Source organism: Telmatherina bonti (assembly GCF_933228915.1).
Source record: "Telmatherina bonti genome assembly, chromosome: 8".
NCBI lineage: Eukaryota > Metazoa > Chordata > Actinopteri > Atheriniformes > Telmatherinidae > Telmatherina > Telmatherina bonti.
Genome location: NC_136626.1, coordinates 26,703,054 through 26,721,233, shown reverse-complemented (window position 1 = coordinate 26,721,233; position 18,180 = coordinate 26,703,054). Strand labels below are relative to the sequence as shown.

General features: G+C 37.8%; 1 protein-coding gene across 1 annotated transcript; it reads left to right on the top strand.

The window, feature by feature from the left end:
- Positions 1-1,432: 1,432 nt before the first annotated feature.
- Positions 1,433-2,982, top strand: foxq2 (forkhead box Q2; the record flags this gene model as incomplete). The annotated part of the gene is made up of 2 exons (XM_079245670.1): positions 1,433-1,909; positions 2,605-2,982. 2 exons carry the CDS (start codon positions 1,433-1,435, stop codon positions 2,980-2,982), a joined length of 855 nt encoding a protein of 284 aa, XP_079101796.1.
- Between the last annotated feature and the right edge of the window lie 15,198 nt (positions 2,983-18,180).

The following is an 18,180-nucleotide window of genomic DNA, read 5'->3' as shown; positions in this document are numbered from 1 at the left end:
ATTTGCTGAAAAACTTGTGCATCAGAAAATCCAACTGTTAGTTAAAAAAACAACAACAACAAACAAAACTGACTTTAATTCATTTTTAAAACTCAATAAGTGATGGTCCTGTCATCAATTTAAAGACAAAATCCATTACTCATGTCACTGTTCTGAATTGGCATCTGAGGTGTATATTTTTATGCCAAATCTTTGAATAAATCATCAGAACTGTGCAACTAACCACATATTTTAAAAAGAAACCTGGATCATATGCTGAGAAATACCAAAGCAGTCCCTTAGACTGTTTTCCATTAACCTTTTAGATAAAAATCTCTAAATGACACTGACTTAAAATGTGTAAAGTTCAAGCCATGCAGTGATATAACATTCTTAAGGAAAGAGAGACTAAAAAAAAAACAACCCACATTTTAAAGGTAAATTTTAAGAAGAAAAAAAAACAGGATAAACTAATGTAGAGTAGTTTCCAGTGGTAATTTATTTTAGGTATAACCAGTACTGACATATTACACTGTATTTATTGATCTTTATCAAACACAAAGTTGTTGTTGTTGTTGCATGATAAACATAAAATATTTCTTATTTCTAATAGATAATTGGTAAAAATTAAATTTTATTGGGAGTAACAGAATAAAGGTTTGTGTCAATATCAAGAAACTAACCAACCAGGATAAATGACCACCCCTGCCCAATAAAGAGATGCAACTGAACTCCAAATCACTGAACTTGACTCATTAATTGGTGCTGTATGGTAACTGAATTAATTCTTTGAACAGCATCGCGGACAAAACAACTTAAACAGGATAATTCTGGCATTTAAAAGGTCTTTGATTCTACAGCACCCATCCTTTGCACACCACGTCTTACTAAATCTTGAGTGTTTAATCTCCCATAATTACAAAGATTTACTAAGGTTAATAAAAATAATCCGCCTCAATTCAGACCCCCTACCTGGACCTCCGCTGTGCCTTCTTTGCCCCTTTCTGTGAGGGATAAATTCACAGTCATATAAATAGACACCTTCACAACTCTGAAGCACAATTCTTCGACACAGGAGAAAAGACTGTTCAACACCTAAAGAGAAGCTTCAATCAACTGTTTTAGAAAAGACGAAAAACTCCAAAGTTCGTAAAAAGGAATACAAAAAACCGGAGCCATTTTTAGCCCTGACGTCATTTCCACGGGTCACGATTGTGCCAAGCGTGAGCGAGTCAAGGTTAACAACAGTTTAGAGGCTCATTTTTATCTGTGATCTTGTCAACAGTGAGACTTCGGCGAAGAATCAAGTGGTGCTGAGGCATTCGTTTTCTGAAAGGTCCTATTTTTAATAGTAAAAACGCCATGCTGTGAAATTGAGACCTTTTAGAAGAGGCATTTTCAGCGTGGAACCAGACAAAGATTTGCAATGAGTCTGAAATATCTTAATTCAGAAATGACAACGCAGAACAGCAGTAGCTGCAACGGAAGCAGGGACAGGCTGGGACTGAGCTTTACTATTGACTACCTTCTGTTCAACACAGTGAAAGGTTCCAAAGAAGAAGCAATGGGAAGTGGTACGACAGAGCAGACGGAGACCAACATGCTAAATCATCAGAATCCCAAACTCGAACAAGTGGGGAGTTGTTGTGAGAAACAGGGGAAGCGTCTACATGAATCAGAGGCAGATACAGAAAACAGCAAAGCCAGTGAAGAGGAATGTGGTGAAGAGCAACAAGAAGAGGGGGAGGAAGAAGTGACGACCGACACCACAACATCTATAAGCAGCAATTTTGAAAAATCTATGGACAAACCCAACCAATCGTACATTGCACTCATCTCCAAGGCAATTCTGGCGTCTGAGGAGAAGAAACTGCTGCTATGTGACATCTACCAGTGGATAATGGACCACTACCCTTATTTCAAGAGTAAGGTATGTCATTGCTAGTCATTGATTTACACTGTTTACTTGGTCAAAAGAAATCCACGTTAAAGTTTCACATTGGGTATGAAAGAAGAAAGGAAGTAAAATTTGGTGATAATGTGAAGAAAAGATAGTTATATGAAGGATTGCTGTGTTTATGGGAGTACTCCGAAATGAATGCTCCATTTTTACTCCTAACACAAATACGGCAAAGGCTGTCACAGGACAGAAAACAAGGTAGCCTTTTTGCGGACAACTTCAAACAGTGCTGAATTTGGTTACAAAACAAAATAAAAAAGAAATAGCGATGATTTTCTAAAGTGAAGTGACCTAGTTTGTACAGGTAATAGGTTTCGGCAATTAGGAGTTCACGGAGGCAGTAGATGATCTTCTTGTTGGCGAATTCACAAATAAAGTAATCCTGTTGCTAGGTTGCAAACTGCCTCTGCCTTCACCAGGTGCTACGACAGATTGGATGTAGCCTAGCGGATTAAAGTTGATCGCAGATTGACGCACTAGGAAGGTAACCGAGGGTGTCGTGTGTTACTGCTATCGTACACACTCTTGACACATTATGGCGAATGCTGGCAACAACAGGGCACGATGACAACCTGAAGAGGATCATTGACACTTAACAGCCTGATGAACCTTTTGTTTGCGTTCAGAAGTTTTTCTTAACTTTATTTATTTGCTTTTTCCAACAGGATAAAAACTGGAGGAACAGCGTGCGTCACAACTTGTCCCTCAACGATTGCTTCATCAAAGCAGGCCGAAGCGACAATGGCAAAGGCCACTTCTGGGCAATTCACCCTGCAAACTATCAGGACTTTTCTAAAGGGGACTACCACTGTCGAAGGGCGCGCCGGAGGGTACGCAAGGTGGTTGGACAGCTTCGCCTTTCCTCCTTGACTTCCTCCTACTGTCCCACCACCCCCACCCACCCCCACAGAACGGTCTGTTGGTGTTGTCCTCAGGGTGCGGTACTCCCTCTGTCCTGCTTGGCGCCCAGACTCTACTGGCCGTGGTCCAGTATACAGCCACAAGTCGGGCTCCATCTGGGCCTGAATGCTTCAGTTCCTTGAGTGTTTATATTGTTATGGTGTTAATATACTTAGTCACTTTTGAGTAAAAAGGAAGCTTTATAATCTTATGTGGTAATAACTATATCATCGCTTATGGTTGAAATAGGAATTGACACGGTCACACCAACATTATATTCTTCATTTAAGAACTTTCATGACTTGAATAAAACGTGTGCATTTTTTCAAGCTGCCCCATTTCTTTCTTTTATATTCTGAATGTTTTAGGTTATTTTGTCATAGTTTTAATAAATGAGAATCCACTTGAACCCTGTTTTTTTCCATTTGCTTTAGCTTTAAGATGGATTTTAAGATAACTGAGGGGTTTTTTTCAGTTTAAGTTGAGAAAAAAAGATCAAATATTTATTAAAAACAGGTTTTGAATCAGAAATGAACCAACTCCCCTCAACCTGTTTAAGGAAAGGATTATGTATGTCCAGAGTCCCCACAATGATAGTTAGACCAAGATGTGTGTATGTATATATATATATATATATATATATATATATATATATATATATATATATATATATATATATATATATATATATATATATATATATATATATATATATATATATATATATATATGAGTGTGTGTGTGTGTGAGTGCAGGTTTTGCTAAAAGTGAGCCCACTGCTAAAATACCACCCGGTGTTAGATGCTAATTAGTTAAATCTGTCGGGATGCAAAATCTTTTTGCCTTTAAGAGACTAAAATCAGGCTTTCCAAAGACGACTCCCAAGGAAATGAGGCCAGATAATCTCAGCAATCCCAAATAGTATCAAGAAATAGGAAGCTTATCACACTGTGTAATCTGCAGCCGCTGCTGCAGAAAGACGGGGATCATGGGAGGTCTTGGATGAAGAGAGCAGAGGAAAGGGAAGGAGGAAGGGATTGAGGGAGGGGAGGGAACAGTGATTTATTTGAGAGATGGGAGGGCGTGAATAAATATGTTTGATATGTCAAATCTTTTTCCCTGACAAATATAAACAAATAGCCAGACACAAAATTAGTACAAGAAATAAAAACATGATATCAACATGATATCCTCTGAATTAAATATTTTAAAGGGCAACAGTAAAAGTGGATAAACTTAATGTTTAACTAATTGATTGTATTACATTTATCTTAAATTTATGTTTTAAATAGCAACTGAGACACACTGCTAACAGTGCACCAGATATGATAACATCTAAACAGATTCAAAATTTTTCTTTTACTTTGATCACATAGCTGTAGGTTTTTAAGAGGCAAATTTTTTTTAATGCTTTTATGTTTATATTATATTTTTATTTATATTGCAAAACTTAGACAACAACTACAAAATTATATTTATAAAGAGTACTGAAATAATCTACAAACTAGGTTTTGAATTAGAAATAAGCATATTGTCAATGTTTCGGAACAATGCCCAATAGTTTGACACATTCTTAGAAAACAGTTTTTAAAGTTACATAATTGATAAAATCCTTGATGCGCTTACAAAAAGAAGTTCTAATAGAGAGCTTATATTATGTATGCAAAAATTCCTAAAGCTATAAACCGACCAGTGCTTCAAAAATACAATGTTTTGCCTTAGCCCCTCACTTCTCTAAGCACATAAAATCCCTATAATTTACATAAAAACAGCTATAAAATCCAACTACAGCTGCTTCCAAAGCAGGAACATCAGTGTTGTTCTAAGATGACGCCAAAATATTGAGAAAAAAAGAAGGAAAAAAAGAGATCAAGTCAATTTTAACCTATCAGGCTGCACATCAATAGTGAAATTCCTCTCTGACTTGCAAAGGTTGGCATTTACATCCACTGGGCTGCAGCCTAAGAGGATTAGATCATACATTGACTTTTCTGAAGTTTGTTTGTCTCAGTGCATGTTGGCTTCTTATTTGCAAATTATTGAATATTTGAATAAGGGAGTATTTGACATTAATTTAGATTCTGACTATACAAACAATATGTCAGAGGGATAAAACCAAAAAGAGGCAGAGAGAGCAGGTGTTATTCACAACACTCAGTTTTTGGTGATGTTCATTAGAGCAATGACAAATCCATCTAATTAATTTTTGTTCACCAAATCTTCCTATTCAATGTCAGCAGCTAATTGGAGACCTAATTTGCTTAATTCCCATGAACAGGTCTCTGCATGAAATCCTCTTCAATTCACCAGCTTTACGGCTTTATTTGGTTGCATATGTTTGCTGTACACACACTCACACATACACAGACTCACACACACACCAACGCTCCACTCACATAGTTCATTTTTGCATAAGCAAACAAAGCAAAGTGAGCAATTATTCAAATGACAAAATAACAATACTGAGCAATCGGGGAAACACACACACACACACACACACACACACACACACACACACACCAGAACAGTTTATGATTGTTTTCCTGTTTCAGCAATATAAATGTCACAAACACACCAAATTGTAATTAACCCCCGTTTTTTAAGGGGAATCAGATTGAGGTCATGAGCTGTGTGTGTGCATTCATATGTGCATGTTATTTTGTTAATCTAATGAGATGCGTGGAGGGGTGCTGGGGGGCCGTAGATTAAAGCCCAAAGATTTTTTGCTGATTAGCAGAGAGTGAGCTAAGAAGATCAGTCCTGCTGAGATGGCGTTGAAACATTATGGCCGAGCTTTAATGCACTACATTTACAGCGGCATTCCAAAGCTGATTCTTTTAACTTATATGTAACTCAGTAAATTTACAATAGATGCTACAAGCAGCAGATCACACAGACTGAACCTGTATGTGTAAACAGATGAAGGAGGAAAAACTTGAAAGAGGAGAGTTTACTTTGAGGGCAGGCCAATCTTGGTTTCCAGTTTTTAACAACTACTGTGTATGTGTGTGTGTGTGTGTGTGTGTGTGTGGTTTGAGATAATTTAATTAGCTGAAGGAAATAAGTGTACAAATGGCATCTTAACCTTTGTCTAAATTACTCATATTAACTACATTAACCAACATTACAATGGGTTACCTCTCACAGCACTATTTCACTCAGTTTATATCTAAATCCAAAGATAAAAATAGCTGAGAAAAAAAAGGTAATCGAATGGTACTTTATTAGAATAGAATTGTATTAGCTTTTGATAAATAAAGCTTTAAAAAAGATGAACACCTAAAATCTTTTAAACAAATATTTCCTCTCTTAAAAAATCTTGAAAATCTGAAAAATTGTCTTTAAAGTGGTAAAGCAGACTCAAAAATACGTTTTCTATATTAATCCTTACAATTAAAATATATCTTGATTTTACAATATTATAACTAAACCAGGAAGGCTAGACTAATCAAATGAAAACCTCTAATGCACAATAGAGTACTGTTTGAAGGACTTTATTCAATCAATTATTTGTCTCAGAAGTTTAGTCGTGATGCGACTGCAGCTGAAAACGCCTCAATAGGCCTGAAGGCTGGCGGAGCCCAAATTGCAGGTCTATTAGAAAGCATGATTGCATAGAAGCAAGTAGTATTTAAGGCTTAAGAAGCGCTACAGTTGAACCAAAACCAGCCACTATTTTCTGGTTGGGTCCCACTATGAACAATAGCCTGGCGTTACCTCGGCTTCAAAGGCTCCATAATAGTCAATCGATCAGAATGCGGGGCGCTATTCTGCAGATTACTGTTAACAATAATTTGCCTCCCAGTGCACCGTTGCCATCTTTGAAGCAATGTTTTATTGCCTTTTTTTTCCCATCTGCATCTGTCATCCCCGAGGTCCACTGTTTGATCTCTCCCCACCAGTTCCTGCCTCCCCGGGGTCGCGTTGACCTGTTGATTGGCAGCTGCGATCAGACATATGGTGGGACGAGGCATCGACCGGAGCTCCCCGGAGACAAAAGCAGACTAGTGTTTTTTTTTTTTCTCCACTTCTTCTCTTCCAGCGCGCCGAGGAACCGAGCACCAACACCGAGGAGGAGGAGGAGGAGGAGGAGGAGGAAGAAGAGAAGGCCATATCCCACCACTAGATGACGCAAGGTGCACGAGTATATTTCCAGCAGCGTTTTCAGTCATTTACTGAAACCAGATGGCAAACTTCTCCCATTGCGTTTATTATTCTGTTGGATTAACCCAGCATTTACATGTAATTTAGTTAAAACAAACAAACAACATAACACACAATGCAACAACATCACCCCCCTTAAAAACAAACAGACAAACCAAAAAGCAACAACAACAAAAACATGTATTTCATGTTGGAGCTTTTACCAATTAAGGATTATGCATTTATTTTTAAATGGTAATAATCTATTTTATTTCCTTTGTTTTTTATCATTCCTTCTGTTGTAATCCACATTAACATGAACCCAGAATATGGTGCTGCAAATCTATTTAGGTTTTCCATTTTATTTTACGTTTTGTTCTGTTTTGCTTTTCACTCCTTTCATACAAATTCAGTCTTTGATAGATTAATTCCTGTTTGGCCAGTTTGAACATCTGTGGACTCCAGGAATTTTACACATTTAAGATAGTTTTGAAATAGAACATTATTAGTGGCATCACCAGGCCACTCAGATTTGAACAGTACTCTTTTTTTTTTATCAGCTTATCTAAAATTTAAATTATTGAGTGAATGCCAGATAGGTGTTTGTGAAATGGTCCTAACTGGATACAACAAGGAGACCGTAGAACACTGCTACCTTTTGGCTCTCAGTGGTTCCAGCTGCACATGTGGATTTCCACACCTGGAAATCTTGGGTTTTGTAAACAAAATCTGCCTGATTCCCAGTTCAGGGGCTGCCAGGTTGGAAACAGTTGTTTCTCAGCGTTGTTGTTGGGCTTTTTGGCTTTTATCCAAGTTTTCCTTCCACGAAAAACACTAGAGATGGGATCTTCATGTGTTTACGTATGTGTTTCCCTGTGCATGATTTTAGCATACAGAATGCAGAACACCCCCATCTCTACTCTTATGTTGAGCTGAGAGTTGCCATGGTGATGCATCCCTGGCCAGGGTCTTGCAGTGATCCCCAATGACCCTCCATGGTGACCTCTGACATTTAGGCCTTGGCCAGGGCCAAGAGGTCAGCAATGACCAGAGGGCAACAAGAGCACTTCCATGATTGGCAGTCTAACACGTTCACCGTTTTCATCTGCAGGGCTCACCTTTCTCTAGTCTCCACCTCTCATTTGCATTTGTAAAAGAGAGAAGACCATCAGCTGCATGCGGCTGTTTTCCATTGCATTTCAGCAGGTAGCCTTCTTCATGCTCACGGCGATGCAAGGCTCAATATTGTATAATTTGCCCTCAGAGCTACATAGTCTGTGGGCTTGTGGTTTCCCACCTCAGTTTTGTGCAAATTGTGATGATAAAATGCAATCAGCAGCAGACTAACATCCTGTATCATGACGGTTATGATAGTCGTAATGATCATCAGTATTCCCATGGCTCTTGCTATCCACTGTATGTGAGAAAATTTATAGTTCTTTATGTGATAGCGTGTGTGTGAATGTTGGTTCATTTCTGAGGGGGAAGGGCAATGCACCACAGCATGGTTCTTCTCATGGGGAATAATTACAGAATCGTGGGTACTAAAAGTCATGTGACCCTAGCCTTCTGCTCCCAAATAATTTATCCCCGCGGCTGATAGCTCGTCAATATCAATTTATTAATTTAACAGTTCTGGGCTGATAAAAGGTAGTGCACACAGTTAGGCTGCTGAAGCGGAGAATAAGGATGAATTTTACAGTGCAAGGGTGTGAGGGGAAGGAATGAGGGAGAGACTAGAGGACAAAGCGATGGGGGAGAGAAACGGCGCAGTACTGATCAATGGGAACTCAGAGGAGAGAGATGCATATTTGCTGTGCAAAAAATGGACCACCATCACTCATATTCCAAGGTTATTGAACAAAAGTTATGAAAATTAATACACTTATTATCACCTTATTAAAAATTAAGATTGAAGACATTGCTCTCATCGTATTGATATTCAAATGTCTCCAATATATTGATCGAAACAACCCAGTTTTACCCCAACCTCTTCAGGTGAGCCTTTGCTATTACCCTGGAGGAAAAAGGTCTGTTTTGCATGACGAACGTTTAAAGATTTTAATTTAGGACTCTAAGAAAAGTCTTCAACACAAGCTGAGCACCCTTAGAAATGATCCCTGGAAGATGCCTCTTCTAAAGCAAAGATACTCCAAGTGTGACCTCTACATGTGAGCCCTTTTGACCTCCTGGCACTTCCTCTGCATTTTGATTTTTTTTACAAAGGGTAATGAATATACATCTAGAATAAAGCAAGATGCATATATCACCCAGCTTCCACCACAATACAGCCAACCTGGAAGCGAACCTATTCCCAGAGCCATTACATAATATCCCTGAAGGAGGCTAAAAGGTATTTTAACAAGACCCACTGCTCTACAACCTTTGACCTCTTTTCAGTTGACCTCTAGCTCCTAACCCCACTTACACTAGCCAGTGACAATGGCATTTCCAGGTAGAAGTAAAACAGAGGGAGAGTCTTATTTGAAAATAGATGCATAAAAAGATTTAACGTTTCTTTTTTTGTGTGTTTGTGTGTCAAAATCTGACTGACACGTTCAAATTATAGAGCTGCCACTCAGTCATTTTTTTCCCCTCTCTTGTCCATTGAGAAGTGCAAAGAGAAGAAGCCAAATAACCGCTAAATTTGACCACTTATTGTTCTGTATGTCTGTGTATTATATAATCCCCCCCAAGTCTCTGCAGGCTCCAAGGCTCCCCTCGCACGGACAATCACTGTAGTGGATTCTCCTTGGGTCTTTGGAGAGCTGCAGGGTAGCTAGTGTCAATAGAAGTGGAGTGTGTGAATGTGAGAGATGATAGACTGAGGTTAAGAGGTGTCAACACAGAAAGAGAGAGGGCTCAAGGACTCTTCACTCTGGCACTCTCCTCAACCTCTCCACTGATTAGCCGCTCTAAAGACGCCACAGAGACAGACGCTTCACACAAATGGACACACCTTGCTGATCCTTGGATATATATATATATATATATATATATATATATATATATATATATATATATATATATATATATATATATATATATATATTTATAAATCTATTCCTCCAAAGTCACACAGTCATGTGAGAGACTATATTTCATCTGTGCATGTCTGTTTGTCAGATGCACATCAGCTCTGAGGTGTGGAAACCTGAAGATGTGTTGTTCACAGGCACGGAAGCGTTCTGAAAGGTTCTAGCAGTCAGGGATGGATTTGTTACACCTCTGATGTGCTGTATATGTTCAGCCAAGTGTAAGACACAACAGTGCCATCCCACAGGGCTTTGCACCTGTCAGGTGCTGCAGTGTAACATATAAACTGCAGAACACACACTGACATATATTGTCGCTCACATGCACACACACCGCTGCTTCAACAGCACTCATGAACAGATGTATTGGGATAAAATGTATATAGTCTAGGGTTCTTCACATTTGTGTCTCTGATTTACTTTTAGAAGACTGACAGCATTCAATTTGGTTATCCTTTTCATAAGGGCACATTCCTCAGAAATATATATATATTTTCAACCCCTTTAACAAAGCTCCAAGTTACAGGAGCAGATTTTGATGTGGGTCCAAAAAAGTTTCTTTTGGTGGCTTTAATAAAATGAAACAAATGACTGTTCTGTAGGTTTCATACAGATTAAAAATGAAAATGTATCTAAGTAAGTGGTCTAAATAGACAATCACCTACAGGTATGTCCAGTAAACATACCAGTTTTGCATGTGTTATAGTGGTACAAAATGCCTGATTGTAAACCGTCTGCTTCAAAACTGCAGTTAAAATTTAGATATCTCATAAAACACAATGAGTTGTAAAATATCTTTTATTTAACTATTGTTTGAACCTGAAAGCCTTGGGATGTCAGCAGCATCCGGCTTTTTGTCTCTACAAGAACCCTTATAAAACTGGAGGTTAGCAAAAATATAACAGTACTAGCTTTACAACTTTATACATCTAAAATTAACTAGCTTCAAATACAATTTTCTAAATGTGCTCTCCCATTTTCCTTTGAATGTTTTTCTTGTAAACAGAGGGGTGAAAGTGGTACCAGAGCCACCATGAGAGGTGACCTGATGTTACCATGTAGAGAGATGACATCTGGTCTGGCTGTGTGGTCAGTATAAGAAAGTAAATTCTGGAGAATTCTATGTTCCAACTTTAAAAATCATCAGGAAGGAACATTTAACCTGTGGTCATTTCTGATTCCAGTGTTGGCTAGGAATTTGCATTCTTTGTTATAATTTGGCACATTTACTTCATGCATTTTTGTACTAATAACCATTAACATGCACAGTCCTAATGAAATAAGAGAAAAAGACTATTAGGGAGGAAAAGTCCAAGTCTGTCTGGACTCAGATTTTTGCAGAGCTTTAAGGAAGGGCAGACCCATCACTCTTTCACATATTTAATTCTTCTCTGTTTTATGGACAAAAGTGTAATTTAATTTTCCTGTTTTCTCCCTTTCCTATATCCTTATGTTGCTTCCTCAAATACCTAACCTAAATTACAAGTTACAGGGGATTTTTTTTCCAGTGAAATGTGCTCACACCAAGCGTTTGTTTACCTTTCTGATGAGTGGTTAAGAAATGCTACTTGTCCTCTGAGAACACTGATAGACAACCTTCTTCTAACAGTAGATTTTGCTGATTGGAGTTTTGTACTCTTTATTTAGCAATTTCTGTATCTGTGATGAAGTTGTTTTTCTATCACTCAGTAAACAAAGGTTGATGTATTGATCTTGTGATGGTGTGGTTGCTTTTGGTCTGCCTGATCGTGCTTTGGATACAACTGACCCAGTTTCCACAGTGCTTTAGAGCTCCACGCTCTGCCCTTTTAGAAAGCTTCAGTCTTGCCATGATTTGATGCTGAGAGAGCTCCTCTTTCTTTAGAATAACAGTTTGACGTTTGACACTTTCATTGAGTTCTGATGTCAGGTTTCCCATGATCGCAAAGTTACTTAAAAACAGTGGTAAGCTGGAAACTTAAAAAAACAAAACAAAACAAAAAACCAACTATGTTTATAAGAGGTGAGCCGGTTCTACAAGCAGGTTTACATTAATCCTTTGGGTGCAGTGCTTTGCATGTATAGTATTTACCTAAAAACAGTGCAGAAGCAGCCTTTGAAACCTTGAAAGTATGAACCCAGCAACATGTTTTTAAAAAGTCAGGTCAAGGGAGTTTTTACCATTGTGTTGCATCAACTCAGTTTTAACATCACTGTAAGTTTTTGGGACCCGAAGAGCCTCACTGTTCAGAAAAATGAAAGAAATATAAAACACCATAGAAATGTTCTCCCATCCTTGCTTCATTAAAAGATTTTAGCTTTAGTTAACAGCCTCATTTGTCAGAGTTTTTATTTTGTAATGCCCCAAGTGTGTTTTAAATGGTTTTAAGTCTGCACAGTAGGCTGGGCATTTAGTATTTTGACTTCTATTTTCCCTAAATATGGAGCGTGCTGTTGTAATAGGTTAAGAAAGCGGTTCGGTCTTGTCTTGTTTATTCCGTCTTACCAGAAAAAAGACATCATCTGAACGGTAGAGAAGGTTGCTCCAAGATCTGCAAACTCTATACAGCTACTGTTGGGTCTTTGCAGATGTGCAAGTAACACAGGACATGTGCATGTATAGTTTGTCGCCTTTTTAGCAATGAAGAATGACATCCATGTTTTTTTTCTAACAGAACTTCAAGTTTTGATTTGTCAGATAAAGAGATTAAGACACAAATTTCCTCTTTACCACATTTAATATTTAATGAGCTCAGACCAAGAGTGCGGTTTTCATGAATGCTTTTTATCTTTGAAAGCACAAACATCACAAACTGTCAGTAATGTCTGCAGTTTTGTCCTTTGGTTGTTAAAAATTCAGTAGATCATTATGAACATAATGAAATCACCATATTTATTTACTGAAAATTAAGAAATGTTGTTCTTTCTGAGATTTGTTCATTTTTTCCCCACACGTGTGCACGGTTGTTTAAATAAAAACTAAATCCTAAGAGGCTTTAACAGCTTATATTATGTACAAGCATCATTTTTATTTTTAAAAAAAAAAAAAAAAAAAAAAAGTTCAGGAAATTTTCTAAACAAAATAAACCTTTATTAAACAGACACAAGACCACAGTGTTTTTTACTAACCACCTCATTTGTGTTTGGAAAATGTAAGCAATACAGAGTGTAATGTTGGCAGTATAACAAGTTTGCAGGATAACAAACAAAGAACAAATGAATAGTAATGCCTTTCTGAAAAAAAAAGATCAATTATTAGATTATTTAGTGAGAGAAGGGTGCCAGATTGGGCATGAAAAGAATTTTTTAAAAAGGCTCAAGCTTTCCAAGATTGTGGCTCACCACTGTGCAAGGCTTCATCAGGAAATCATAGATCAGTTATAAAATCATATTTAGCAATCCAGAATTACAAAGGACTAGTCCTTTGACACCTGCAGTGCATAACATTGTACAAAACTCATTAAATCAAATATACCGCCTACAGATTTAAGCTTATTTCAGACAAACAGAAAGACAAGTCTGTGAATCCATGTTGTCGTTGCTACAGGATGCAAAAGAAAGACATTTGGTCCGAAATGTGAGGCATGACAAAGACTGTCCTGGTCATTATCACCAAAGAGTAAAATGTCAGTGTGTGTGCTTTGGGGATTCATCAGTGTCCATGTCACAGATGCCTGCCTGATTCACTGATGCAAAGGTAATGTGGAAATTTTGGACTAGACATATGATTAAAAAAAGGTGATGTATTTTAGTCAAGACAAAGGGAGGTTTGTTTGTATGGCAAGATTTAATGTACAAGACAACTCACATTGCTTTACATTAAACATTTAAATCAAGGCATAAAATAATCACTAAAATACACATTGAAACATTTAATTTATACCTGGAGGCCCGGTCTGTTTCAGGAAAATAATCCTATATATCTTTCTCAATAAGTACATCAGTGTGGCTTCACAAACAGAATGGATCTGTGCATGTAGGCTTGACTGGGCTGCCTGCAGTCCAGATCTGTCTTCTTCAGAAAAACTATATGGAGCATCAGGAAGACGATGGTTAAATTTCAACTTTCAGCTCTTGAGCACCTAAAATCTTGTGTTGAGCAAGAATAGAAAAAAATGGTTCTTTAAGTTCCCAAAAAATTAAATGAGTAAATTACAAGGGAGATTGGTGAAACACGATTGTAAGGAGGCCTTTATGTATCAGCTTTTCAGTGTGTTGCTCATGAATTTTTCAAGTTTATTTTAATTTTATATAAAAAACTTTGTCAGTGAAAACACTGACAATAGTTTCCTTTTAAACAGTTCAGACAAGTGAAAACATGACAAAGGATTATGTTTTTACTGCATTTTTAAAAAAGTTTGAAACTTTCTGGTAATAGGGTTTTCATTCTATTTAACACCTCACTTGCTATTATAAACATCTCTTTCCTGCATCGAGTGGGTGCAATGCATGTTATGGCTTTATATTATTATCTTTTACAGATCATTTACACTAGAAAACTCAAAATATCTGCTAATTCTACACAGTACTGTTATATAATCTTACAACTTTCGGAAAAGGCTCAACTATGCAACACTTTGTCTTAATTTTTGTTTAATATTGTCTAGCTATTTCACCTGATGCTGCAAATTTGTCATGAAAAAACAATGTGAAAATCTTTTTTTTTAGAAAATGTTATTTTCTAAAAATATAAGTACCTGTGTATTTGAATGCATCTTCCCTATGACCCACAGCAGACATATTTGAAACGATTAGATTGACAAATTTGTCTATATTTGACTGTCCTCACACCTAGAGTCCACCTAGCTGCTAACATGATAACCTTTGTTCAGCCACTAACTGATACCTTTTAACTCAGTAAGACTCAGTAAGAAAAAAAAAAAAAAGGATTGTGATCTTGCAAATCTCAAAAGAGTCCAGCTAACCCTAAAGGTCTACACGTCTTACTATTTCTTTCTTTATTAACATCCCTATGCCATGCCTTCACCCTTCATTAGAATGCACTCTGGCTTGTTTTGCGTATACAGTACTTCATTTTGTCACCTTGGCACTATTAACACACCGCATACTGAAAACCTGCCTAGAATTAGAGTGTAGTATTGATTTGATTCAGAGAAGTGATCTAGCTTTATAAAAAATGTTCTATTTGAACTCCTATTTGATTTTTTTTTTTTTGCATCAGTGCACTGGTTCTACACACTGTGTGTGTTACAAGGTTATTTAATTCGGTGTTGCTGGGCTCAGTCCTGCTTTTCTGAGCTACTTAGTACTCAGTGTTAAGCTTAGGTGATACTGGTGACATGCACTTTCACCAGCACTCTTAAGGATAAAGCAAATGACTGCTCTTAAATGACCAGAAAAAAGAAGAAATAGAGATGTAATACACACACAGCGTGGGCTAAAGATTGCAGGATGTGAGAACACTGCATGAGTCAATACTCAAATGAAGAAAAATGCTGATGCGAACACAGATATATGACTCATATCTGTAAGAGTTGACATGCAGGCAGGTTCATGAATCTTAATAATCAGAGATGAGAATCAAGTAAGTTGAATGGCGTTACTGAGATATGTCAGCATAACAACATAGGAGCATTTAAAACAGACTATCCCACTGACAGCGATAGATGTAAGACTCTTACCAACTGCTGCCAAAAGACTGTATATCTCTCCCATCCCCTCCTTTTACACCTGAAACCCTGTGAGGTAGAAAATAGGGAGATATGAGGAGGTGGGGATGGAGGGAGATAAGCTGAGGTGGAGATAGAGTCAGGTGAAAAAGGTAAGGGTCATAGCACATGCTCCTCTCGGCCTTCTCTCACCAATGTTTTATTAGCCCTGTCAGATTGTAATTTGCCCAACGGTAAACATACAGAACGGGCTTAATTAAGAATTTTTCAACGGGGATACGGTCAAGTCCGGAAACATTAGCGAGATGCAACCGGGTGTCGTAAAGATTGATTGAGACAGAGGATGGAAGGACGTGGATAGAGACAAAGGATGGAAGGAGGGGGGTGGGAGTGGAGTGTATGCTACAATGGAGGGGTATTCTTGTGTTGCTCAGGGCAGTAGGGTGAGATAAGTTTGGAAAGATAGGGACAAATGATTTTTAATGCATTAACAACCCGGCAGTGTGAGGCAATAACAAGGATGAGATCGGCGTTAAAATGTTTGACATCCTGTTTTGAGATCAATGCATCCCGGACAGGGCACACAGACCTAGGTCGCGTATGCACCTCAGCTACCGGCACAGATAATGCACACTTGCATGCACACACAGCAGTCTTAACAGGGCACAGAGCATGTGGGTGGGTGCATGAGTTAACAGCCTTCAAACCTCAGGGCAATGTGTAGGAAATAAAAAACAATACCTATATCCATAACAATATCCGCAGGTAAAAGCATCTTTAAATCAAAACAGAGAGAGGGAGCATCTGGAGTCGATTGTTGAGAGCTGTGCGGACTGTGCAAAAGGCCAGCAAACTAAAAGAGTAATGAGGCTATCCATATCTCCCCATGGGCCTTAAGTTTGCATTCAATACATTATTTACAACTGAATTTTTACTGAGGTATAGGTTCCTCTCAAGGGTGTTTACAGACTGGTGCTCTAACTGCTTTCCATTGCCTGCAGAGTTGAGAAACATTTAGAGTTAATGCTTGTTTTTCATGTTAACAAGCCAATGTATGTACGTGGGACAAGCATATACTGTCTTGCTGGACATTGTTGTCGAGAAACAACTTTTAGAAGGTAAGTATAAAAGCTTCTCCGCATTTGCCAGACAAAGATTAATAAATTTTAGATCACACTCACTTTTTGTGCAGTGACAGGCCTTCTATAAAGTTTGATGCTGGTTTTAGTGTAAAAAATGGTTTCAGCAAACTAAATTGCCTTAAATGATCTTAAAATGCTTAAAATGATCAAATCTTTATTACAGCTGAGTGAACAAGCAACATGATGTTATCCCAACAAATGTAACTGGTTCCATCACAAGTTTCATCTCAGCCTATTCTGTCAAAGAGGCACATCTATTCCATGCCAAATTATGTTATATATCATTCACATGCAAGGCTGACATTTTTGTAAGCTTTTCATTTTATTTACATTGAGATTATGGCTCCCAGTTATCCTTCCATTCATCCATTTTCTTAACTGCTTCGTCCAGTTCAGGTTTGCGGAAAATGAAGCCTATCATAGCAATCATCGGGCAAAAGGCAGAGTACACCCTGGACAGGTCGCTAATCCATAACATGGCAGCACCCAGTTATTTTAACTATTAAAATGCTTATAAATGACACACAGAAATAGCAGAAAATGGCCAATTATTTATGGCCATATTATTGTTTTTTGTATTGTGACCACCTATTAAGCAGCTTTGACATTTGAAACACAATTTAATGGTTGCATAAATGTGGAGTTTAGCCGTGTTTACAGTCAGTGCTGAACGCTTAGCGATTTCCAACCAAACGCAGGTAACAAATTGTTTATTTCACAGAAAGGAGCATGGACAATTATGTTTTCCATTGAAAAAAAATCTTTCTGCAAGGTTTAAATAAGTTTTCTTGATTCACTATCAGAAATGAGGTATTGTCTCAGTTTAAAAAAATTCTTGCTTTCAAGGTAAACATTTATATACATAAATCTCATATAATCACAGAAACATTTTTAGTTCCAGCATTTGGGGAGTGAATTGTTTGTGTGTGGGCTTTTAAAAAAAAGCATTGTCTTCAACAGCAGATCTGAAGGATTTTTTTTTTTTTTTTATAATATGCCCCCTTCCTCCTCCTCCTCCTCCTCTTCCAGCCAGAATATACAAGCTGCTGTAGCCTGAGAAGTCCCTGCTCCCTTTGTCTTTGTAGTTCAGCATCTCTCGTCCAAAATACTGTAACTTCTGGGAAACCGGGAGGTCTCAGTTCTCAGTTCGGAGAGCAACAGAAGCAGACTCTTTCTCCATCTCTTTATTATGCTCCCTCTCCTTCTGTCTTTGTCTGCCTTTTCAAATAGACTATTTGTCATCTCTGAAATAGAGCATTTTAAAAATTCAACCTGGAGCCAACCCCCACCCTAACTCCCCTCTATTCTCACTCTCAATTCCCCAGACTCTGGCCAGCAACGATCAATAGCCTATTGATCAACTCTCTCCATTCCCATTACACACCAGTGCCAAAAGAGCCAACCATTTTCCA